Below are 26,984 nucleotides of genomic sequence, written 5' to 3'. Positions count from 1 at the left end.
AACGATTCATTTCGATCGATAACTTACTCAGCTGGTCGTAGTTGACGCACATGAGCGGCACCTCTGTGCTGCAGCGCTGGTGGAACTTATAGCCACACGTCTGACATCGGAACCCCTGGAACAGAAGCTTCCGGCAAAAATCACAGAACGCCAACGTAAAGAACGTCTTCCTTACCTGGGGGAACAGACATGAACAGAGAGGGAGAGAGAGAGAGAGAGAGAGAGAGAGAGAGAGAGAGAGAGAGAGAGAGAGACAGAGACAGAGAGAGACAGAGAGAGACAGAGAGAGACAGAGAGAGACAGAGAGAGAGAGAGAGACAGAGAGACAGAGAGAGAGAGAGACAGAGACAGAGACACAGAGAGAGAGAGACACAGAGAGAGAGAGAGAGAGAGAGAGAGAGAGACAGAGAGAGAGAGAGAGAGAGAGACAGAGAGAGACAGAAAGAGACAGAGAGAGAGAGAGACAGAGAGAGAGACAGAGACACAGAGAGAGAGAGAGAGAGACACAGAGAGAGAGACACAGAGAGACACAGAGAGACACAGAGAGAGAGAGAGAGAGAGAGAGAGAGAGAGAGAGAGACCCTGTTAGAGAATCCAGTGGGAACGTTAGGGAGGACGTTGGTTGTCCCTTCTGTCGCATCCATTAAAAGATAGAAATATGACTTATCTTTGTGTCTGTTGCCATGTGAGGCTCATCTCCATTTTCTTCTTCTATTGTGATTGTAAAAGTGTCAAGCCAATATTGGATTATTTACCGCCACCTGCTGGACTCCTGAACCAAATATTGTGCGTCAAATCTATTGTGGCCACTAGATGGCAGTGATATATAGCTTAAAAGACATTTACAAACCAAAAGGCGATCAAATTTGAAGAAGACGATGCTCTGATCCATAAGGGAATCCAACCCATAGGATTCCAAACCCAGTTGACTAATTTTTAAAAAATGGTGGACGCCCTCAAAGGTGATGTCCATGTTAAAACAAGTTATTTCCTTCTAGAGCCCTCTATTGCTATTGTGAATGCTCATGTTCCAATCATTGGAGGACACTGGAGGTACAGTTTTTCCTTTCATTCAGTGAATGAACCTGCTCTGATATATCAACAGTTTATTTGCCTGGTCTACATGCATGGCCAGAAACAAACATGAGGGTCAACTCAACAATGGACTGAACATTGAACTGTTTGGACAGTTCTTCCTTCTCTAGTTAGTATTTCTAGTGGCTTTTCCCAGTAACATCCCACCGCAGTCCCAGCTGGTTCTATGGTTCCGGTTCCATAGTTCCGGTTCCATAGTTCCGGTTCCATAGTTCTACACTGAACCAAAATATAGATGCAACATGTAAAGCGTTGGTCCCATGTTTCATGAGCTGAAATAAAAAAAAAATCCCAGAAATGGTCCATATGCATCCCTGTTAGTGAGCATTTCTCCTTTGACAATATAATCCATCCACCTGCCAGGTGTGGCATATCAAGAAGCTGATTAAACAGCATAATCATTACACAGGTGCACCTTGTGCTGGGGACAATAAAAGGCCACTTTAAAAATGTGCAGTTTTGTCACACAACACAATGCCACAGATGTCTCAAGTTTTGAGGGAGCGTGCAACTGGAATGCTGACTGCAGGAATGTCCACCAGAGCTGTTGCCAGAGAATTGAATGTTCATTTCTCTACCATAAGCCACCTCCAACGTCGTTTTAGAGAATTTGGCAGTATATCCAACCGGCCTCACAACCGCAGACCAAAACTAATTCTGATTGGTTGGGCCTGGCTCCCCAGTGGGTGGGCCTGGCTCCCCAGTGGGCGGGCCTATGCCCTCCCAGGCCCACACACGGCTGCGCCCCTGCCCGGTCATGTCAAATTGTAGTTCTATAGTTCCAGTTATACTCACAAAGTTGTGTGTGGTCAGCGGAACGTTCTCCAGCACTTCCACGTGTAGCTCCTCCCCCGTCAGCCAGGAGATGTCTGTGTCCCAGCCTAGAGGCTTCTTCTCTCTGAGACAGGTGACAGGAAGAGGAGTTAACTGGGTTGTGGTTGAGTTTAGTACACATTAGGGTCATTATTGTAGAAGAGAATGCGTTCTCAATGATTTACCTTGTCAAACAAAGTACAATAAAATAAAGATGAATTGTGTCAGTGTGTCCTATACATTGACCTTATACTGTGTCCTATACACTGACCTCATACTGTGTCCTATCCATTGACCTCATACTGTGTCCTATCCATTGACCTCATACTGTGTCCTATCCATTGACCTCATACTGTGTCCTATCCATTGACCTCATACTGTGTCCTATACATTGACCTCATACTGTGTCCTATACATTGACCTCTCATACTGTGTCCTATACATTGACCTCTCATACTGTGTCCTATACATTGACCTCATACTGTGTCCTATACATTGACCTCTCATACTGTGTCCTATACATTGACCTCTCATACTGTGTCCTATACATTGACCTCTTATACTGTGTCCTATACATTGACCTCTTATACTGTGTCCTATACATTGACCTCTTATACTGTGTCCTATACATTGACCTCTCATACTGTGTCCTATACATTGACCTCTTATACTGTGTCCTATACATTGACCTCATACTGTGTCCTATACATTGACCTCATACTGTGTCCTATACATTGATCTCATACTGTGTCCTATACATTGACCTCATACTGTGTCCTATACATTGACCTCTCATACTGTGTCCTATACATTTACCTCTCATACTGTGTCCTATACATTGACCTCATACTGTGTCCTATACATTGATCTCATACTGTGTCCTATACATTGACCTCATACTGTGTCCTATACATTGACCTCTCATACTGTGTCCTATACATTTACCTCTCATACTGTGTCCTATACATTGACCTCATACTGTGTCCTATACATTGACCTCATACTGTGTCCTATACATTGACCTCTCATACTGTGTCCTATACATTGACCTCATACTGTGTCCTATACATTGACCTCATACTGTGTCCTATACATTGATCTCATACTGTGTCCTATACATTGACCTCTCATACTGTGTCCTATACACTGACCTCATACTGTGTCCTATACATTGACCTCATACTGTGTCCTATACATTGACCTCTTATACTGTGTCCTATACATTGACCTCTCATACTGTGTCCTATACATTGACCTCTCATACTGTGTCCTATACATTGACCTCATACTGTGTCCTATACATTGACCTCTCATACTGTGTCCTATACATTGACCTCATACTGTGTCCTATACATTGACCTCATACTGTGTCCTATACATTGACCTCATACTGTGTCCTATACATTGACCTCATACTGGTATCCACCGTGCTGAAACGATTACCAAGTTGAGCAGGAGCATCAATAGACTGTATGTGGAATGTAAAAAGGCACAAAGTGGAGATGTGATCTTTTGGCCAAGGTATACGCGTGTGTTTTACCCATCCTGGATCCTGTAGACCGCACAGCACTCTGGGATTAGGCCCCTCATCATTAAAGCCTTCTTCAGCGAGTCTCTGACAGTCATGCCACAGCGGGCTGGGACCTGGGACAGGCAGAGAGGAACCATACAGTTAGTTATCTGGTCCTGAACAGCAGGACAACAGGACCTGGGACCTGGGACAGGCAGAGAGGAACCATACAGTTAGTTATCTGGTCCTGAACAGCAGGCCAACAGGACCTGGGACCTGGGACAGGCAGAGAGGAACCATACAGTTAGTTATCTGGTCCTGAACAGCAGGACAACAGGACCTGGGACCTGGGACAGGCAGAGAGGAACCATACAGTTAGTTATCTGGTCCTGAACAGCAGGACAACAGGACCTGGGACAGGCAGAGAGGAACCATACAGTTAGTTATCTGGTCCTGAACAGCAGGACAACAGTACCTGGGACAGGCAGAGAGGAACCATACAGTTAGTTATCTGGTCCTGAACAGCAGGACAACAGGACCTGGGACCTGGGACAGGCAGAGAGGAACCATACAGTTAGTTATCTGGTCCTGAACAGCAGGACAACAGGACCTGGGACCTGGGACCTGGGACAGGCAGAGAGGAACCATACAGTTAGTTATCTGGTCCTGAACAGCAGGACAACAGGACCTGGGACCTGGGACAGGCAGAGAGGAACCATACAGTTAGTTATCTGGTCCTGAACAGCAGGACAACAGGACCTGGGACCTGGGACAGGCAGAGAGGAACCATACAGTTAGTTATCTGGTCCTGAACAGCAGGCCAATGGGACCTGGGACCTGGGACAGGCAGAGAGGAACCATACAGTTAGTTATCTGGTCCTGAACAGCAGGACAACAGGACCTGGGACCTGGGACAGACAGAGAGGAACCATACAGTTAGTTATCTGGTCCTGAACAGCAGGACAACAGGACCTGGGACCTGGGACAGGCAGAGAGGAACCATACAGTTAGTTATCTGGTCCTGAACAGCAGGACAACAGGACCTGGGACCTGGGACAGGCAGAGAGGAACCATACAGTTAGTTATCTGGTCCTGAACAGCAGGACAACAGGACCTGGGACCTGGGACAGGCAGAGAGGAACCATACAGTTAGTTATCTGGTCCTGAACAGCAGGACAACAGGACCTGGGACCTGGGACAGACAGAGAGGAACCATACAGTTAGTTATCTGGTCCTGAACAGCAGGCCAACAGGACCTGGGACCTGGGACAGGCAGAGAGGATCCATACAGTTAGTTATCTGGTCCTGAACAGCAGGACAACAGGACCTGGGACCTGGGACAGGCAGAGAGGAACCATACAGTTAGTTATCTGGTCCTGAACAGCAGGACAACAGGACCTGGGACCTGGGACAGGCAGAGAGGAACCATACAGTTAGTTATCTGGTCCTGAACAGCAGGACAACAGGACCTGGGACAGGCAGAGAGGAACCATACAGTTAGTTATCTGGTCCTGAACAGCAGGCCAACAGGACCTGGGACCTGGGACAGGCAGAGAGGATCCATACAGTTAGTTATCTGGTCCTGAACAGCAGGACAACAGGACCTGGGACCTGGGACAGGCAGAGAGGAACCATACAGTTAGTTATCTGGTCCTGAACAGCAGGACAACAGGACCTGGGACCTGGGACAGGCAGAGAGGAACCATACAGTTAGTTATCTGGTCCTGAACAGCAGGACAACAGGACCTGGGACAGGCAGAGAGGAACCATACAGTTAGTTATCTGGTCCTGAACAGCAGGACAACAGGACCTGGGACCTGGGACAGGCAGAGAGGAACCATACAGTTAGTTATCTGGTCCTGAACAGCAGGACAACAGGACCTGGGACCTGGGACAGGCAGAGAGGAACCATACAGTTAGTTATCTGGTCCTGAACAGCAGGACAACAGGACCTGGGACCTGGGACAGGCAGAGAGGAACCATACAGTTAGTTATCTGGTCCTGAACAGCAGGACAACAGGACCTGGGACCTGGGACAGGCAGAGAGGAACCATACAGTTAGTTATCTGGTCCTGAACAGCAGGACAACAGGACCTGGGACCTGGGACAGGCAGAGAGGAACCATACAGTTAGTTATCTGGTCCTGAACAGCAGGACAACAGGACCTGGGACCTGGGACAGGCAGAGAGGAACCATACAGTTAGTTATCTGGTCCTGAACAGCAGGACAACAGGACCTGGGACCTGGGACAGGCAGAGAGGAACCATACAGTTAGTTATCTGGTCCTGAACAGCAGGACAACAGGACCTGGGACCTGGGACAGACAGAGAGGAACCATACAGTTAGTTATCTGGTCCTGAACAGCAGGACAACAGGACCTGGGACAGACAGAGAGGAACCATACAGTTAGTTATCTGGTCCTGAACAGCAGGACAACAGGACCTGGGACCTGGGACAGGCAGAGAGGAACCATACAGTTAGTTATCTGGTCCTGAACAGCAGGACAACAGGACCTGGGACCTGGGACAGGCAGAGAGGAACCATACAGTTAGTTATCTGGTCCTGAACAGCAGGACAACAGGACCTGGGACCTGGGACAGGCAGAGAGGAACCATACAGTTAGTTATCTGGTCCTGAACAGCAGGACAACAGGACCTGGGACCTGGGACAGACAGAGAGGAACCATACAGTTAGTTATCTGGTCCTGAACAGCAGGACAACAGGACCTGGGACAGACAGAGAGGAACCATACAGTTAGTTATCTGGTCCTGAACAGCAGGACAACAGGACCTGGGACCTGGGACAGGCAGAGAGGAACCATACAGTTAGTTATCTGGTCCTGAACAGCAGGACAACAGGACCTGGGACCTGGGACAGGCAGAGCATTAGTTCCCCAGTCCATTCCCTGATACAGCGGTCTGGCCCGCATTAGTTCCCCAGTCCATTCCCTGATACAGCGGTCTGGCCTGCATTAGTTCCCCAGTCCATTCCCTGATACAGCGGTCTGGCCCGCATTAGTTCCCCAGTCCATTCCCTGATACAGCGGTCTGGCCTGCATTAGTTCCCCAGTCCATTCCCTGATACAGCGGTCTGGCCCGCATTAGTTCCCCAGTCCATTCCCTGATACAGCGGTCTGGCCCGCATTAGTTCCCCAGTCCATTCACTGATACAGCGGTCTGGCCCGCATTAGTTCCCCAGTCCATTCCCTGATACAGCGGTCTGGCCCGCATTAGTTCCCCAGTCCATTCACTGATACAGCGGTCTGGCCTGCATTAGTTCCCCAGTCCATTCCCTGATACAGCGGTCTGGCCCGCATTAGTTCCCCAGTCCATTCCCTGATACAGCGGTCTGGCCCGCATTAGTTCCCCAGTCCATTCCCTGATACAGCGGTCTGGCCCGCATTAGTTCCCCAGTCCATTCACTGATACAGCGGTCTGGCCCGTATTAGTTCCCCAGTCCATTCCCTGATACAGCGGTCTGGCCCGCATTAGTTCCCCAGTCCATTCCCTGATACAGCGGTCTGGCCCGCATTAGTTCCCCAGTCCATTCACTGATACAGCGGTCTGGCCCGCATTAGTTCCCCAGTCCATTCACTGATACAGCGGTCTGGCCCGCATTAGTTCCCCAGTCCATTCACTGATACAGCGGTCTGGCCCGCATTAGTTCCCCAGTCCATTCCCTGATACAGCGGTCTGGCCCGCATTAGTTCCCCAGTCCATTCCCTGATACAGCGGTCTGGCCCGCATTAGTTCCCCAGTCCATTCCCTGATACAGCGGTCTGGCCCGTATTAGTTCCCCAGTCCATTCACTGATACAGCGGTCTGGCCCGTATTAGTTCCCCAGTCCATTCCCTGATACAGCGGTCTGGCCCGCATTAGTTCCCCAGTCCATTCCCTGATACAGCGGTCTGGCCCGCATTAGTTCCCCAGTCCATTCCCTGATACAGCGGTCTGGCCCGCATTAGTTCCCCAGTCCATTCCCTGATACAGCGGTCTGGCCCGCATTAGTTCCCCAGTCCATTCCCTGATACAGTGGTCTGGCCCGTATTAGTTCCCCAGTCCATTCACTGATACAGCGGTCTGGCCCGCATTAGTTCCCCAGTCCATTCCCTGATACAGCGGTCTGGCCCGCATTAGTTCCCCAGTCCATTCCCTGATACAGCGGTCTGGCCCGCATTAGTTCCCCAGTCCATTCCCTGATACAGCGGTCTGGCCCGCATTAGTTCCCCAGTCCATTCCCTGATACAGTGGTCTGGCCCGTATTAGTTCCCCAGTCCATTCACTGATACAGCGGTCTGGCCCGTATTAGTTCCCCAGTCCATTCCCTGATACAGCGGTCTGGCCTGCATTAGTTCCCCAGTCCATTCCCTGATACAGCGGTCTGGCCTGCATTAGTTCCCCAGTCCATTCCCTGATACAGCGGTCTGGCCCGCATTAGTTCCCCAGTCCATTCACTGATACAGCGGTCTGGCCCGCATTAGTTCCCCAGTCCATTCACTGATACAGCGGTCTGGCCTGCATTAGTTCCCCAGTCCATTCACTGATACAGCGGTCTGGCCTGCATTAGTTCCCCAGTCCATTCACTGATACAGCGGTCTGGCCCGCATTAGTTCCCCAGTCCATTCACTGATACAGCGGTCTGGCCCGAATTAGTTCCCCAGTCCCCCACTCATGCTGCACAGACGTTAACACACTTGAATAACGCAACACGGCATGAAGAAATGTTGAAACTGTCCATACAGACTAGAACACTTTTACAATGCAAGAAGATATACGGAAGTCCTACATGGAAGGGATCTGTGGCACCATGAAATCAGCTAAAATAAGCTGAATAACTCAATGCGTGACACCCTCCTATTGAATAATATGCATTCACCTGTACTGTGAACAGACCTAGGCTACATCTTCATTTACCCAGTTTATCAATACAGATTCAACTTTCAAATAAATGATTACCATTATGTTGTTGTGTAGTTTGTTTTTACCAATCTAAGTCAGATCGGTTGTAAAATGGATTCAATGCATGCATACATGGCTGTCTCTAAATGATTGACTCCCGAGGGGCGCGGTGGTCTAAGGCTGTGCCACTAGACATCCTGGTTCCAGTCCAGGATCTGTCGCAGCTGGCACACAATTGGTCCAGCGTCGTCCAAGGTAGGGGAGGGTTTGGCCGGCAGGGTTGTGGGTTCGTTTCCCACGGGGGCCGAGTATGAAAAATGTATGCACTCACTAACTGTAAGTCGCTCTGGATAAGAGCGTCTGCTAAATGACTAAAATGTAAAAGTAAATAAAATGTTCAAATGTAGCGACACTCAACTCAGATGCCCAGCGGTTGGACAGAGCAGTAGCTGAGTTGATCTGTCTGGATCCAGTGCCATTCTGGGACTTTGGTTCATAAGCCTTTTCTTTTATGGTATCGAGTACCGTGATGTTACCGAGTACCGTGATGTTACCGAGTACCGTGATGTTACCGAGTACCGTGATGTTACTGAGTATTGTCATACTAAACGTGGTATCCGTATATCAAAAAGTTAAAATTCTGGTATCGTGACAACACCACTCTGCATTAGTTAATGGTGACGTTGAAGCGTGAACGGCGACAGTGTTGTTGGCCACAGCACTTCAGTAGAGCACCAGGCTACTTCTACCCAAGACCACAGTCAGGGCTCTATCACACATCTGTGGTTACTAATTGTCAATGTGCAAATAGCCTAGTGTCACAACCCTACGTCATTAGGGTCCTGTAGCTTAAGTCATTTGTCCTTTAAAAGGTACACCCTTATGTAGAGTGACACTTCTAATGAAGACTTGGCCTTCTGGTGAAAACACAACAGGGATACTAAAAGGTACATTACAACACAGGGGAGGTTGGTGTTGTAATTATGGCAAAAGGCTCCGGGTTTTTAACTGACGTAACATACGATGAAGAAATGCATCATTGCAATAAATAGTGAAACAATTACAGAGGTAGGGTATATGTGGCCACCGGCACAGCAGGACAGAGACCTAGACCATGTCTCCCTAACTATTGTCTAATATCATCATCATCATCATCATCATCATCATCATCACAGGACAGACCATCTCTCCCTAACTATTGGTCTAATATCATCATCATCATCATCATCATCATCATCATCATCACAGGACAGACCATCTCTCCCTAACTATTGGTCTAATATCATCATCATCATCATCATCATCATCATCATCACAGGACAGACCATCTCTCCCTAACTATTGGTCTAATATCATCATCATCACCATCATCATCACAGGACAGACCATCTCTCCCTAACTATTGTCTAATATCATCATCATCATCATCACAGGACAGACCATCTCTCCCTAACTATTGTCTAATATCATCATCATCATCATCATCATCATCACAGGACAGACCATCTCTCCCTAACTATTGTCTAATATCATCATCATCATCATCATCATCACAGGACAGACCATCTCTCCCTAACTATTGTCTAATATCATCATCATCATCATCATCACAGGACAGACCAGCTCTCCCTAACTATTGTCTAATATCATCATCATCATCACAGGACAGACCATCTCTCCCTAACTATTGTCTAATATCATCATCATCATCATCATCATCACAGGACAGACCATCTCTCCCTAACTATTGTCTAATATCATCATCATCACAGGACAGACCATCTCTCCCTAACTATTGTCTAATATCATCATCATCATCATCATCATCACAGGACAGACCATCTCTCCCTAACTATTGTCTAATATCATCATCATCATCATCACAGGACAGACCATCTCTCCCTAACTATTGTCTAATATCATCATCATCATCATCATCACAGGACAGACCATCTCTCCCTAACTATTGTCTAATATCATCATCATCATCATCATCATCACAGGACAGACCATCTCTCCCTAACTATTGTCTAATATCATCATCATCATCACAGGACAGACCATCTCTCCCTAACTATTGTCTAATATCATCATCATCATCATCATCATCATCATCATCATCATCACAGGACAGACCATCTCTCCCTAACTAACAACCATCAGCATCTCATAATGCCTATTGACTAGGATTGTTCTGGAGACCTTAAACTGCCACAGAGTAGCATGATTACAACTTCATAACATGATACACATGTATTCCTTCCGACTAATATAAACAAAGATTAGCATAAAATACTCCAACCCTTCACCTGTAAATCAAAGCCACCCTAACCCCCTAACCCCTCCGAAAGCCACCCTAACCCCTAACCCCTCCCAAAGCCACCCTAACCCCTCCCAAAGCCACCCTAACCCCTCCCAAAGCCACCCTAACCCCTAACCCCTCCCAAAGCCACCCTAACCCCTCCCAAAGCCACCCTAGCCCCTCCCAAAGCCACCCTAACCCCTCCCAGAGCCACCCTAGCCCCTAACCCCTCCCAAAGCCACCCTAACCCCTCCCAAAGCCACCCTAACCCCTCCCAAAGCCACCCTAACCCCTAACCCCTCCCAAAGCCACCCTAACCCCTCCCAAAGCCACTCTAACCCCTCCCAAAGCCACTCTAACCCCTCCCAAAGCCACCCTAACCCCTCCCAAAGCCACCCTGACCCCTCCCAAAGCCACCCTGACCCCTCCCAAAGCGAATGCCAAGTGGTATATGTATTATAACCAACCCCTACTCACCACGGTCCGCTGTTTGTTGGGCAGGAACACCCTGACGATGGGTTTCTGAGGGGAGCGGGGGTTGGCACGTCCGTCCGTAGGGGTCTGGAGGACAGCCAGGGAGTTGGTGGCGGAGGGGAGGAGGGCCTGGGCGCCCCCGGATCCCCCAAAACAGCTCATACCCCCATCCAGGAGGGAAGGGGGCGTAGGGGAGGAGGAGTAGAAGTCTGTCCCGTTCCCCATGGCCTCCAGGAGCTGCTGTTCCCTCTGCTGCAGAGCATCAAGCTTACTGGTGTACTCCTCATAGGCCTGCAGAGAGAATACACACATTATATATACAGTTAACTGGTGTACTCCTCATTAGGCCTGCAGAGAGAATACACACATTATATATACAGTTAACTGGTGTACTCCTCATTAGGCCTAAAGAGAGAATACACACATTATATATACAGTTAACTGGTGTACTCCTCATTAGGCCTGCAGAGAGAATACACACATTATATATACAGTTAACTGGTGTACTCCTCATTAGGCCTGCAGAGAGAATACACACATTATATATACAGTTAACTGGTGTACTCCTCATAGGCCTGCAGAGAGAATACACACATTATATATACAGTTAACTGGTGTACTCCTCATTAGGCCTGCAGAGAGAATACACACATTATATATACAGTTAACTGGTGTACTCCTCATTAGGCCTAAAGAGAGAATACACACATTATATATACAGTTAACTGGTGTACTCCTCATAGGCCTGCAGAGAGAATACACACATTATATATACAGTTAACTGGTGTACTCCTCATTAGGCCTGCAGAGAGAATACACACATTATATATACAGTTAACTGGTGTACTCCTCATTAGGCCTGCAGAGAGAATACACACATTATATATACAGTTAACTGGTGTACTCCTCATTAGGCCTGCAGAGAGAATACACACATTATATATACAGTTAACTGGTGTACTCCTCATTAGGCCTGCAGAGAGAATACACACATTATATATACAGTTAACTGGTGTACTCCTCATAGGCCTGCAGAGAGAATACACACATTATATATACAGTTAACTGGTGTACTCCTCATTAGGCCTGCAGAGAGAATACACACATTATATATACAGTTAACTGGTGTACTCCTCATTAGGCCTGCAGAGAGAATACACACATTATATATACAGTTAACTGGTGTACTCCTCATTAGGCCTAAAGAGAGAATACACACATTATATATACAGTTAACTGGTGTACTCCTCATTAGGCCTGCAGAGAGAATACACACATTATATATACAGTTAACTGGTGTACTCCTCATTAGGCCTGCAGAGAGAATACACACATTATATATACAGTTAACTGGTGTACTCCTCATTAGGCCTGCAGAGAGAATACACACATTATATATACAGTTAACTGGTGTACTCCTCATAGGCCTAAAGAGAGAATACACACATTATATATACAGTTAACTGGTGTACTCCTCATTAGGCCTGCAGAGAGAATACACACATTATATATACAGTTAACTGGTGTACTCCTCATTAGGCCTAAAGAGAGAATACACACATTATATATACAGTTAACTGGTGTACTCCTCATTAGGCCTGCAGAGAGAATACACACATTATATATACAGTTAACTGGTGTACTCCTCATTAGGCCTGCAGAGAGAATACACACATTATATATACAGTTAACTGGTGTACTCCTCATAGGCCTGCAGAGAGAATACACACATTATATATACAGTTAACTGGTGTACTCCTCATTAGGCCTAAAGAGAGAATACACACATTATATATACAGTTAACTGGTGTACTCCTCATTAGGCCTGCAGAGAGAATACACACATTATATATACAGTTAACTGGTGTACTCCTCATTAGGCCTGCAGAGAGAATACACACATTATATATACAGTTAACTGGTGTACTCCTCATTAGGCCTTTCAGAGAGAATACACACATTATATATACAGTTAACTGGTGTACTCCTCATTAGGCCTGCAGAGAGAATACACACATTATATATACAGTTAACTGGTGTACTCCTCATTAGGCCTGCAGAGAGAATACACACATTATATATACAGTTAACTGGTGTACTCCTCATTAGGCCTGCAGAGAGAATACACACATTATATATACAGTTAACTGGTGTACTCCTCATTAGGCCTAAAGAGAGAATACACACATTATATATACAGTTAACTGGTGTACTCCTCATAGGCCTGCAGAGAGAATACACACATTGTATATACAGTTAACTGGTGTACTCCTCATTAGGCCTGCAGAGAGAATACACACATTATATATACAGTTAACTGGTGTACTCCTCATTAGGCCTGCAGAGAGAATACACACATTATATATACAGTTAACTGGTGTACTCCTCATTAGGCCTGCAGAGAGAATACACACATTATATATACAGTTAACTGGTGTACTCCTCATTAGGCCTGCAGAGAGAATACACACATTATATATACAGTTAACTGGTGTACTCCTCATTAGGCCTGCAGAGAGAATACACACATTATATATACAGTTAACTGGTGTACTCCTCATAGGCCTGCAGAGAGAATACACACATTATATATACAGTTAACTGGTGTACTCCTCATTAGGCCTGCAGAGAGAATACACACATTATATATACAGTTAACTGGTGTACTCCTCATTAGGCCTGCAGAGAGAATACACACATTATATATACAGTTAACTGGTGTACTCCTCATTAGGCCTGCAGAGAGAATACACACATTATATATACAGTTAACTGGTGTACTCCTCATTAGGCCTGCAGAGAGAATACACACATTATATATACAGTGGAGGAAAAAAGTATTTAGTCAGCCACCAATTGTGCAAGTTCTCCCACTTAAAAAGATGAGAGAGGCCTGTAATTTTCATCATAGGTACACGTCAACTATGTCAGACAAAATTAGGAAAAAAAATCCAGAAAATCACATTGTAGGATTTTTAATGAATTTATTTGCAAATTATGGTGGAAAATAAGTATTTGGTCAATAACAAAAGTTTCTCAATACTTTGTTATATACCCTTTGTTGGCAGTGACACAGGTCAAACGTTTTCGGTAAGTCTTCACAAGGTTTTCACACACTGTTGCTGGTATTTTGGCCCATTCCTCCATGCAGATATCCTCTAGAGCAGTGATGTTTTGGGGCTGTCGCTGGGCAACACGGACTTTCAACTCCCTCCAAAGATTTTCTATGGGGTTGAGATCTGGAGAATGGCTAGGCCACTCCAGGACCTTGAAATGCTTCTTACGAAGGCACTCCTTCGTTGCCCGAGCGGTGTGTTTGGGATCATTGTCATGCTGAAAGACCCAGCCACGTTTCATCTTCAATGCCCTTGCTGATGGAAGGAGGTTTTCACTCAAAATCTCACGATACATGGCCCATTCATTCTTTCCTTTACACGGATCAGTCGTCCTGGTCCCTTTGCAGAAAAACAGCCCCAAAGCATGATGTTTCCACCCCCATGCTTCACAGTAGGTATGGTGTTCTTTGGATGCAACTCAGCATTCGTCCTCCAAACACGACAAGTTGAGTTTTTACCAAAAAGTTCTATTTTGGTTTCATCTGACCACATGACATTCTCCCAATCCTCTTCTGGATCATCCAAATGCACTCTAGCAAACTTCAGACGGGCCTGGACATGTACTGGCTTAAGCAGGGGGACACGTCTGGCACTGCAGGATTTGAGTCCTTGGCGGCGTAGTGTGTTACTGATGGTAGGCTTTGTTACTTTGGTCCCAGCTCTCTGCAGGTCATTCACTAGGTCCCCTCGTGTGGTTCTGAGATTTTTGCTCACCGTTCTTGTGATCATTTTGACCCCACGGGGTGAGATCTTGCGTGGAGCCCCAGATCGAGGGAGATTATCAGTGGTCTTGTATGTCTTCCATTTCCTAATAATTGCTCCCACAGTTGATTTCTTCAAACCAAGCTGCTTACCTATTGCAGATTCAGTCTTCCTAGCCTGGTGCAGGTCTACAATTTTGTTTCTGGTGTCCTTTGACAGCTCTTTGGTCTTGGCCATAGTGGAATTTGGAGGGTGACTGTTTGAGGTTGTGGACAGGTGTATTTTATACTGATAACAAGTTCAAACAGGTGCCATTAATACAGGTAACGAGTGGAGGACAGAGGAGCCTCTTAAAGAAGAAGTTACAGGTCTGTGAGAGCCAGACATCTTGCTTGTTTGTAGGTGACCAAATACTTATTTTCCACCATAATTTGCAAATAAATTCATTAAAAATCCTACAATGTGATTTTCTGGATTTTTTTCTTCTAATTTTGTCTGTCATAGTTGACGTGTACCTATGATGAAAATTACAGGCCTCTCATCTTTTTAAGTGGGAGAACTTGCACAATTGGTGGCTGACTAAATACTTATTTTCCCCCACTGTAACTACAGAGAACTCACCTCCAGATATATGGACGGGGGGTTACATTCTCCTCAGTAACTCACCTCCAGATATATGGACGGGGGGTTACATTCTCCTCACAGTGTAACTCACCTCCAGATATATGGACGGGGGGTTACATTCTCCTCAGTAACTCACCTCCAGATATATGGACGGGGGGTTACATTTTCCTCAGTAACTCACCTCCAGATATATGGACGGGGGGTTACATTCTCCTCAGTAACTCACCTCCAGATATATGGACGGGGGGTTACATTCTCCTCAGTAACTCACCTCCAGATATATGGACGGGGGGGGTTACATTCTCCTCAGTAACTCACCTCCAGATATATGGACGGGGGGTTACATTCTCCTCAGTAACTCACCTCCAGATATATGGACGGGGGGTTACATTCTCCTCAGTAACTCACCTCCAGATATATGGACGGGGGGGTTACATTCTCCTCAGTAACTCACCTCCAGATATATGGACGGGGGGTTACATTCTCCTCAGTAACTCACCTCCAGATATATGGACGGGGGGTTACATTCTCCTCACAGTGTAACTCACCTCCAGATATATGGACGGGGGGTTACATTCTCCTCAGTAACTCACCTCCAGATATATGGACGGGGGGTTACATTCTCCTCACAGTGTAACTCACCTCCAGATATATGGACGGGGGGTTACATTCTCCTCCAAACTTGTCCAGCAGTGCCTCTAAGTGCTCCTGTGTCAGCTTGATCATCTGTTTGATATTCCAGATCTATAGACACACACACACACACACACACACACACACACACACACACACACACACACGTTAGTTATGAACTACACAACACACAGTTATAGAGCCTAATTGCATTGACTGAAATGGTGACATTAGACATTGCAGAGGCATAGCATGTCTCAGTCCCAAATGGCACCCTATTCCCTATATAGTGCACTACTTTAGACCAGAGAATGGCACCCTATTCCCTATATAGTGCACTACTTTAGACCAGAGAATGGCACCCTATTCCCTATATAGTGCACTACTTTAGACCAGAGAATGGCACCCTATTCCCTATATAGTGCACTACTTTAGACCAGAGAATGGCACCCTATTCCCTATATAGTGCACTACTTTAGACCAGAGAATGGCACCCTATTCCCTATATAGTGCACTACTTTAGACCAGAGAATGGCACCCTATTCCCTATATAATGCACTACTTTAGACCAGAGAATGGTACCCTATTCCCTATATAGTGCACTACTTTAGACCAGAGAATGGCACCCTATTCCCTATATAATGCACTACTTTAGACCAGAGAATGGCACCCTATTCCCTATATAGTGCACTACTTTAGACCAGAGAATGGCACCCTATTCCCTATATAGTGCACTACTTTAGACCAGAGAATGGTACCCTATTCCCTATATAGTGCACTACTTTAGACCAGAGAATGGCACCCTATTCCCTATATAGTGCACTACTTTAGACCAGAGAATGGCACCCTATTCCCTATATAGTGCACTACTTTAGACCAGAGAATGGCACCCTATTCCCTATATAGTGCACTACTTTAGACCAGAGAATGGCACCCTATTCCCTATATAGTGCACTACTTTAGACCAGAGAATGGCACCCTATTCCCTATATAGTGCACTACTTTAGACCAGAGAATGGCACCCTATTCCCTATATAGTGCACTACTTTAGACCAGAGAATGGCACCCTATTCCCTATATAGTGCACTACTTTAGACCAGAGAATGGCACCCTATTCCCTATATAGTGCACTACTTTAGACCAGAGAATGGCACCCTATTCCCTTCATAGTGCACTACTTTAGACCAGAGAATGGCACCCTATTCCCTATATAGTGCACTACTTTAGACCAGAGAATGGCACCCTATTCCCTATATAGTGCACTACTTTAGACCAGAGAATGGCACCCTATTCCCTATATAGTGCACTACTTTAGACCAGAGAATGGCACCCTATTCCCTATATAGTGCACTACTTTAGACCAGAGAATGGCACCCTATTCCCTATATAGTGCACTACTTTAGACCAGAGAATGGCACCCTATTCCCTATATAGTGCACTACTTTAGACCAGAGAATGGCACCCTATTCCCTTCATAGTGCACTACTTTAGACCAGAGAATGGCACCCTATTCCCTATATAGTGCACTACTTTAGACCAGAGAATGGCACCCTATTCCCTATATAGTGCACTACTTTAGACCAGAGAATGGCACCCTATTCCCTACGTAGTGCACTCCTTTTGACCAGAGCCCTATGGTCCCTGGTGGAGAGTAGTGCACTATGCTAAACAAGGGGATAGGGTGCCATTATGGATGCAGCCATTTGACATTAGTATTTGAAGCCGTAGCTACATGTTGTTCTTACTATTCGCTGCATCCCCAACTGACTGTCAACATTAAAATCCCAACTCCCTTCCCAACTGACTGTCAACATTAAAAATCCCAACTCCCTTCCCAACTGACTGTCAACATTAAAAATCCCAACTCCCTTCCCAACTGACTGTCAACATTAAAATCCCAACTCCCTTCCCAACTGACTGTCAACATTAAAAATCCCAACTCCCTTCCCAACTGACTGTCAACATTAAAAATCCCAACTCCCTTCCCAACTGACTGTCAACATTAAAAATCCCAACTCCCTTCCCAACTGACTGTCAAAATTAAAAATCCCAACTCCCTTCCCAACTGACTGTCAACATTAAATCACAACTCATTTCTCTCAACAAGGTGGGGCCGTGACACCAGCAGAGACACCAGTTCTTATATCTAAACCATCAGTTTAGCAATAAGAAATAAAACATACATGTCCTAATAAAATGACACATTCATTTAGCAGCATAGAAGAGTGGGTTAGACCAGGACCCAAATGGCACCACACTTCCCTACATAGTGCACTAGTTTTGGCCAGGGCTCACAGGGACACAGCTCAGACAGCAGTCTGGCCAGGGCTCACAGGGACACAGCTCAGACAGCAGTCTGGCCAGGGCTCACAGGGACGCAGCTCAGCCAGCAGTCTGGCCAGGGCTCACAGGGACACAGCTCAGACAGCAGTCTGGCCAGGGCTCACAGGGACACAGCTCAGACAGCAGTCTGGCCAGGGCTCACAGGGACACAGCTCAGACAGCAGTCTGGCCAGGGCTCACAGGGACACAGCTCAGACAGCAGTCTGGCCAGGGCTCACAGGGACACAGCTCAGACAGCAGTCTGGCCAGGGCTCACAGGGACACAGCTCAGACAGCAGTCTGGCCAGGGCTCACAGGGACACAGCTCAGCCAGCAGTCTGGCCAGGGCTCACAGCTCAGCCAGCAGTCTGGCCAGGGCTCACAGCTCAGACAGCAGTCTGGCCAGGGCTCACAGCTCAGACAGCAGTCTGGCCAGGGCTCACAGCTCAGACAGCAGTCTGGCCAGGGCTCACAGCTCAGACAGCAGTCTGGCCAGGGCTCACAGGGCCGCAGCTCAGCCAGCAGTCTGGCCAGGGCTCACAGGGCCGCAGCTCAGACAGCAGTCTGGCCAGGGCTCACAGGGCCCCAGCTCAGACAGCAGTCTGGCCAGGGCTCACAGGGCCGCAGCTCAGACAGCAGTCTGGCCAGGGCTCACAGGGACCCAGCTCAGACAGCAGTCTGGCCAGGGCTCACAGGGCCGCAGCTCAGACAGCAGTCTGGCCAGGGCTCACAGGGCCGCAGCTCAGACAGCAGTCTGGCCAGGGCTCACAGGGACACAGCTCAGACAGCAGTCTGGCCAGGGCTCACAGGGCCGCAGCTCAGAGAGCAGTCTGGCCAGGGCTCACAGGGACACAGCTCAGACAGCAGTCTGGCCAGGGCTCACAGGGACACAGCTCAGAGAGCAGTCTGGCCAGGGCTCACAGGGACACAGCTCAGACAGCAGTCTGGCCAGGGCTCACAGGGCCGCAGCTCAGCCAGCAGTCTGGCCAGGGCTCACAGGGCCGCAGCTCAGACAGCAGTCTGGCCAGGGCTCACAGGGCCGCAGCTCAGCCAGCAGTCTGGCCAGGGCTCACAGGGCCGCAGCTCAGCCAGCAGTCTGGCCAGGGCTCACAGGGACACAGCTCAGACAGCAGTCTGGCCAGGGCTCACAGGGACACAGCTCAGACAGCAGTCTGGCCAGGGCTCACAGGGCAGCAGCTCAGACAGCAGTCTGGCCAGGGCTCACAGGGACACAGCTCAGCCAGCAGTCTGGCCAGGGCTCACAGGGACACAGCTCAGACAGCAGTCTGGCCAGGGCTCACAGGGCCGCAGCTCAGACAGCAGTCTGGCCAGGGCTCACAGGGACACAGCTCAGACAGCAGTCTGGCCAGGGCTCACAGGGACACAGCTCAGACAGCAGTCTGGCCAGGGCTCACAGGGACACAGCTCAGACAGCAGTCTGGCCAGGGCTCACAGGGACACAGCTCAGACAGCAGTCTTCCCTTCTTGTGCCTCCCTCTTCCCCCCTCCCTGTGAGGGACTGTCACGATGATGTCCAAGAGAGGCACCAGGGACTGTCACGATGATGTCCAAGAGAGGCACCAGGGACTGTCACGATGATGTCCAAGAGAGGCACCAGGGACTGTCACGATGATGCCCAAGAGAGGCACCAGGGACTGTCACGATGATGCCCAAGAGAGGCACCAGGGACTGTCACGATGATGCCCAAGAGAGGCACCAGGGACTGTCACGATGATGCCCAAGAGAGGCACCAGGGACTGTCATGTTGATGCCCAAGAGAGGCACCAGGGACTGTCACGATGATGTCCAAGAGAGGCACCAAGGACTGTCACGATGATGTCCAAGAGAGGCACCAGGGACTGTCACGATGATGTCCAAGAGAGGCACCAGGGACTGTCACGATGATGTCCAAGAGAGGCACCAGGGACTGTCACGATGATGTCCAAGAGAGGCACCAGGGACTGTCACGATGATGTCCAAGAGAGGCACCAGGGACTGTCACGATGATGTCCAAGAGAGGCACCAGGGACTGTCACGATTATGCCCAAGAGAGGCACCAGGGACTGTCACGATGATGTCCAAGAGAGGCACCAGGGACTGTCACGATGATGTCCAAGAGAGGCACCAGGGACTGTCACGATGATGTCCAAGAGAGGCACCAGGGACTGTCACGATGATGTCCAAGAGAGGCACCAGGGACTGTCACGATGATGTCCAAGAGAGGCACCAGGGACTGTCACGATGATGTCCAAGAGAGGCACCAGGGACTGTCACGATGATGTCCAAGAGAGGCACCAGGGACTGTCACGGTGATGCCCAAGAGAGGCACCAGGGACTGTCACGATGATGTCCAAGAGAGGCACCAGGGACTGTCACAATGATGTCCAAGAGAGGCACCAGGGCGTTCATTCACACTCCTCAGCAAGGTGTGAGCTGCCTCATCATGGGAACATATTTGTCCTGTTTCATACATGTACAAGTGCGCCCTGAGAGAGGGGGGTCATGGCCACGGTGATTCTCCTCTACACCCTGGGAGAGTGGGGTCATGGCCAGGGTGATTCTCCTCTACACCCTGGGTGAGGGGGGTCATGGCCAGGGTGATTCTCCTCTACACCCTGGGTGAGTGGGGTCATGGCCAGGGTGATTCTCCTCTACACCCTGGGTGAGGGGGGTCATGGCCAGGGTGATTCTCCTCTACACCCTGGGTGAGTGGGGTCATGGCCAGGGTGATTCTCCTCTACACCCTGGGAGAGTGGGGTCATGGCCAGGGTGATTCTCCTCTACACCCTGGGAGAGTGGGGTCATGGCCAGGGTGATTCTCCTCTACACCCTGGGTGAGTGGGGTCATGGCCAGGGTGATTCTCCTCTACACCCTGGGAGAGTGGGGTCATGGCCAGGGTGATTCTCCTCTACACCCTGGGTGAGTGGGGTCATGGCCAGGGTGATTCTCCTCTACACCCTGGGAGAGTGGGGTCATGGCCAGGGTGATTCTCCTCTACACCCTGGGTGAGTGGGGTCATGGCCAGGGTGATTCTCCTCTACACCCTGGGTGAGTGGGGTCATGGCCAGGGTGATTCTCCTCTACACCCTGGGAGAGTGGGGTCATGGCCAGGGTGATTCTCCTCTACACCCTGGGAGAGTGGGGTCATGGCCAGGGTGATTCTCCTCTACACCCTGGGAGAGTGGGGTCATGGCCAGGGTGATTCTCCTCTACACCCTGGGTGAGTGGGGTCATGGCCAGGGTGATTCAGCCATGGCTTCCCACAACCACCACCGGACAAGACGCATGGACCAGGACTTGTCTGCGTATAGACAGTATACCACCATTACCATGACGATATACAAACCAATTCCTCTCTAGGGGCTTCAGTTAGAAATTGCTTCATAAACCAGTGTCCCTACCGTGGGTCACGGATCCCAAAATAACCAGTCACAGCAACCTTCACTACGACTGGTTAAATACATGGAAGCATCTGTGCATCCAGAGAGTAGGCCTCAGATATGTCCCCGTTGCCCTCAGATATTCAGTACATTAGGGCTGTCTACAGATATGTCCCCCCCGTTGCCCTCAGATATTCAGTACATTAGGGCTGTCTACAGATATGCCCCCGTTGCCCTCAGATATTCAGTACATTAGGGCTGTCTACAGATATGTCCCCGTTGCCCTCAGATATTCAGTACATTAGGGCTGTCTACAGATATGTCCCCGTTGCCCTCAGATATTCAGTACATTAGGGCTGTCTACAGATATGTCCCCGTTGCCCTCAGATATTCAGTACATTAGGGCTGTCTACAGATATGTCCCCCGTTGCCCTCAGATATTCAGGACATTAGGGCTGTCTACAGATATGTCCCCGTTGCCCTCAGATATTCAGTACATTAGGGCTGTCTTGAAAAGCCAAACCAATTCCTTTCTGGCCTTTCAGGGGGTCTCAATGAAATGATCAAATGCTACATAAGTTTGATACTTTGATCAATCTTGAGTGGTTTGAGAAACGTACACATTCTTCACGAGCACAAATGAATGTATTTCTATGTACAGTGCCTTTGGAAAGTACTCAGACCCCTTGACTTTTCCCACATTTTGTTACTTGCAGCCTTATTCTAAAAATGTGTTAATTTTTTTTATATATATCCTCAGCAATCTACACACAACACCCCATGATGACAAAGCGAAAACAGGTTTTAGGAATTTTTTCAAATGTATTAAAAATAAATAAAAAACAGAAATACCTTATTTACATAAGTATTCAGACCCTTTGCTATGAGACTCGAAATTGAGCTCCGGTGCATCCTGTTTCCATTGATCATCCTTGAGATGTTTCTACAACTTGGTTGGAGTCCACCTGTGGTAAATTCAATTGATTTGGAAAGGCACACACCTGTCTAGATAAGGTCCCACAGTTGACAGTGCATGTCAAAGCAAAAACCAAGCCATGAGGTCGAAGGAATTGTCCGTAGAGCTCCGAGACAGGATTGTGTCGAGGCACAGATCTGGGGAAGGGTACCAAAAAATTTCTGCATCATTTAAGTTCTCCAAGAACACAGTGGCCTCCATCATTCTTAAATGGAAGAAGTTTGTAACCACCAAGACTCTTCTTAGAGCTGGCCGCCCGGCCAAACTGAGCAATCGGGGGATAAGGGCCTTGGTTAGGGAGGTGACCAAGAACCCGATGGTCACTCTGACAGAGCGCCAGAGTTCCTCTGTGGACATGGGAGAACCTTCCAGAAGGACAACCATCTCTGCAGCACTCCACCAATCAGGTCTTTATGGTAGAGTGGCCAGACGGAAGCCACTCCTCAGTAAAAAGGCACATGACATCCCACTTGGAGTTTGCCAAAAGGCACCTAAAGACTCTCAGACCATGAGAAACAAGATTCTCTGGTCTGATGAAATCAAGATGAAACGCTTTGGCCTGAATGCCAAGGGTCACGTCTGGAGGAAACCTGGCACCATCCAGTGAAGCATGGTGGTGGCAGCCTCATGCTGTGGGGATGTTTTTCAGCGGCAGGGACTGGGAGACTAGTCAGGATCGAGGGAAAGATGAACGGAGCAAAGTACAGAGAGATCCTTGATGAAAACCTGCTCCAGAGCGCTCAGGACCTCAGACTGGGGCGAAGGTTCACCTTCCAACAGGACAACGACCCTAAGCACACAGCCAAGACAACGCAGGAGTGGCTTCGGGACAAGTCTCTGAACGTCCTTGAGTGGCCCAGCCAGAGCCCGGACTTGAACCTGATCGAGCATCTCTGGAGAGACCTGAAAATAGCTGTGCAGCGACGCTCCCCATCCAACCTGACAGAGCTTGAGAGGATCTGCAGAGAAGAATGGGAGAAACTCCCCAAATACAGGTGTGCCAAGCTTGTAGTGTCATACCCAAGAAGACTCGAGGCTGTAATCGCTGCCAAAGGTGCTTCAACAAAGTACTGAGTAAAGGGTCTGAATACTTATGTAAACGTGATATATTTTTTAAAATTATTATTAATTAGCAAACATTTCTACAAAACCTGTTTTTGCTTTGTCATTATGGGGTATTGTGTGTAGATTAATTAGGGGGGGAAAACGATTTAATCAATTTTAGAATAAGGCTGTAACGTAACAAAATGTGGAAAAAGTAAAAGGGTCTGAATACTTTGAATACTTCCCCAAGGCACTGTACATAGCTAGGTCTCTACCAATTGTTTTGTCCCAAAAACTGTTGGCGTTAAATAGCAAATGTGCCTAGTCTGGTCTTGGTACGTTCGCTCTAGCCAACAGCCGACAGATACAGCACGAGGAGATTATTATGGACAAGAAAGAGAACACTTTTGATTTGTCAAAAGGCAGTCAAGCATCGATCATCATGTCACCGGAATAAGACTCTAAGATATTTATTATAAAGGAGCATCGAGCTCATCACCGTGCACTTTCACCACCCTGTGAAGTTCATAACTTAGCCCATTTAATATGTAGCCTAAAACTGCATGCTTTCCCCGATTTGTAGTGGGAGGAACACCTACCATATCGTCGCGTGACTTTAAGTTTACTTCGATATGATGGTTATATCCATTTTTGCACATAAAGGCTTTTCCAACGCCATTTCTCTCATTGTTAAATTTTTACCGATACAAAAAGATCCCACCATGTCAAAACGAACAAATGATCAGTCTGCATTTATAAAATTGTACCGAAACGTCCTATTCCATCACAGCGGTCGGGATCTTTTATTTTTATTTTATATACGGTATGACTACTCGCATAAAAACTGTGGATGGAAACGTGTTGGTTAGTTACGCCGCAGAGTCCCGTTTCATGAAAATAACTCAATGCGCACCTCATGTGCATATCTGGGGCAGGAGATGTGAGGAGACCTCTGGACTCTTAACGCTGTTTGGCCTCAGTCTGGACAAATGGTTTACTGCAGGGTTCTTCAATTCCGGTCCTGGTGGGCCGAAACACTTCTGTTTTTTATTTCTACCTGGTAGTTAATTGTATAATATAATAATATAATATATTAATGTATAATAATAGTTTACTGTATTGGGCATGTGACTTGCGATCAAAAATAATATAATTCAAATTCAATTATATTCTCTGATTCTATGATCATTAAAGAGATTCTCCGGTACTTTTGAGCCAGTAGTTCTGAAAGTAGCACTCACTAGCCAATAGTGGTCCTCGAAAATTGCGTACTACGTCACATATGTACAGATACGTGCACCACGTCACTGCTCTCTCTCACTTTGCTGTGTCCGCATCTTGCTAGCTGTCACTCAAATAGCGAGGGGCTGAAGCTCATTGGCTAGAACTCGAATTGCTAGGGGTCTAGCCCACGTGTGGGGGGGGGGGGGGAAATGGCGCAGCACAGCTTCCAGAAATACTGTCGCTTTCAAACTAGGGATTCCGTGGCTAATTGAGGTAAAACAGTAATTCTGCTCATAGATTATGCATGTATGAACTACACATTGACACATCCTGCCCAAAGCCGGAGGTTTAAAAAATACTTAGTAGTCGCCAACATGTCTAACTGTTCTATTTGCATTCTGTTGACAGCTGAATGGGGGCCAATATTATTCAGTCAGCTTGGAAGATATCCTGAAGATTTGCAGACATCCCCGCTGATTAAAATTTTAAACAGACAATAAAATATTTTGTATTTATTGAGAAGGCATACAATAACATCAGTCAAGCACTTTTGGGAAGGAGAAAGTTGAGCTACCCGAGTATACCTTTAAAAATCCGACTAATTAGGCCCACTAATTGATCTAATTACCTGGATCCTAGGTGAATTGGCTTATGAGTTCTACTGTAACCAGAGTAACCACTAGTTTCAACAGCAGGTTAGTCGAGGTCCCAAAGTAAAGCTGCCAGGGAATTGATTGGGGATTTCGGTTTGGCTCTTTGCACCACTTACAGATTTTCTATATAACTGAAAGATACAATCTGATGCAAATTGTGATTTTGGCATCATTTTATCTTATTGGATAAGCCTGATATTTGTCACTCACAAAACAGACATTTTGACTGTTGCGTGATGTTCTTTATTTTAATTTCATGTCTTAGATACAGGCCTTCTTGCATTGAACGCACAAATATTTTGAAAATAACTGTTGGAAAATATGGTTCAACTTTACAACAATCTACCGTTAGCTAGGACCATATCATTTGAGCCATGATGATGGGGTTAGAGGCGTAGCCAGTGTATTACAACAATACGTGCGCTAATAATCCTGCATTATTTCTCATGAACCTCCATATCAATGATTTATATATTGGCAAATAAATTATGTGCCTTTTATCAACCAAAACAAAGCCGATCTTTGCACCGACATATCAGCTCCCGTCGACAGCCCACGGTGGGGTTCTCTGCATCGAATTGACGAAAACCATAAATCCCCTGATGAATGGTTTATAAATATAACTAAGTTTGTCAGTTAGTTATATCGATATAAAACGATGCATGATCATCCCGCCCGCGGTAGTACGTTGAAGCCAGCCGGTGCCAGCTATCTAGATGCAGCCGCAGAGAACGAGAGACCTGCTGGGAAAAAAAAACTCGAAAAGCAAATGAAATATAGGCAGGCCTGAAATAAACATTGCCGTCAGCGGACTATAATAACTTGATCAATGTAGTCTAACGCAAAATGCACCTTAAGGAAAACGGCAAATGCAAAGAGTACGAAGGACACGGTAGTGATGGAAATCATTTCCATTTTAGTGCATCATCTCGCCCCCTGCAATGCATCCCCACGATCCATATTACAGCCGGTGTTTCCTGAAGATCCCCATCCAGCAACCTCCACTCGGTACCCCCGTCTCGCCGTGCCCAGCTTCACCCCCGTCCCCCCCCGGTCCATACCTCCTCGTCCTGCGGACATTCCGGGATTCCCACCGAACAGGCCGGGTCCAGGCAGGCTCCCAGCTCGTCCAGTCCCCGCTCCCGCTCCGGGTCTCGGTCCATCGTGTCACCGTTGAAGACGGGCGGTGGGGACTCGGCGTTGCTCAACGCCGCCAT

General features: G+C 47.6%; 1 protein-coding gene across 1 annotated transcript; it reads right to left on the bottom strand.

The window, feature by feature from the left end:
- Positions 1–27: 27 nt before the first annotated feature.
- LOC311118586 (serine/threonine-protein kinase B-raf-like) lies at positions 28–26,984 on the bottom strand (the record flags this gene model as incomplete). Its single annotated transcript, XM_084193375.1, has 6 exons — positions 28–175; positions 1,891–1,993; positions 3,449–3,552; positions 11,096–11,383; positions 16,177–16,278; positions 26,829–26,984. Coding segments are annotated over 6 exons (901 nt in total), but the record flags the coding sequence as incomplete, so codon positions are not given.

Source organism: Coregonus lavaretus (assembly GCF_964263955.1).
Source record: "Coregonus lavaretus genome assembly, contig: HAP1_SCAFFOLD_2862, whole genome shotgun sequence".
Classification (NCBI taxonomy): domain Eukaryota; kingdom Metazoa; phylum Chordata; class Actinopteri; order Salmoniformes; family Salmonidae; genus Coregonus; species Coregonus lavaretus.
The sequence above is the reverse complement of the archived record's forward strand: the minus strand, read 5'-3'. Positions and strand labels throughout refer to the sequence as shown.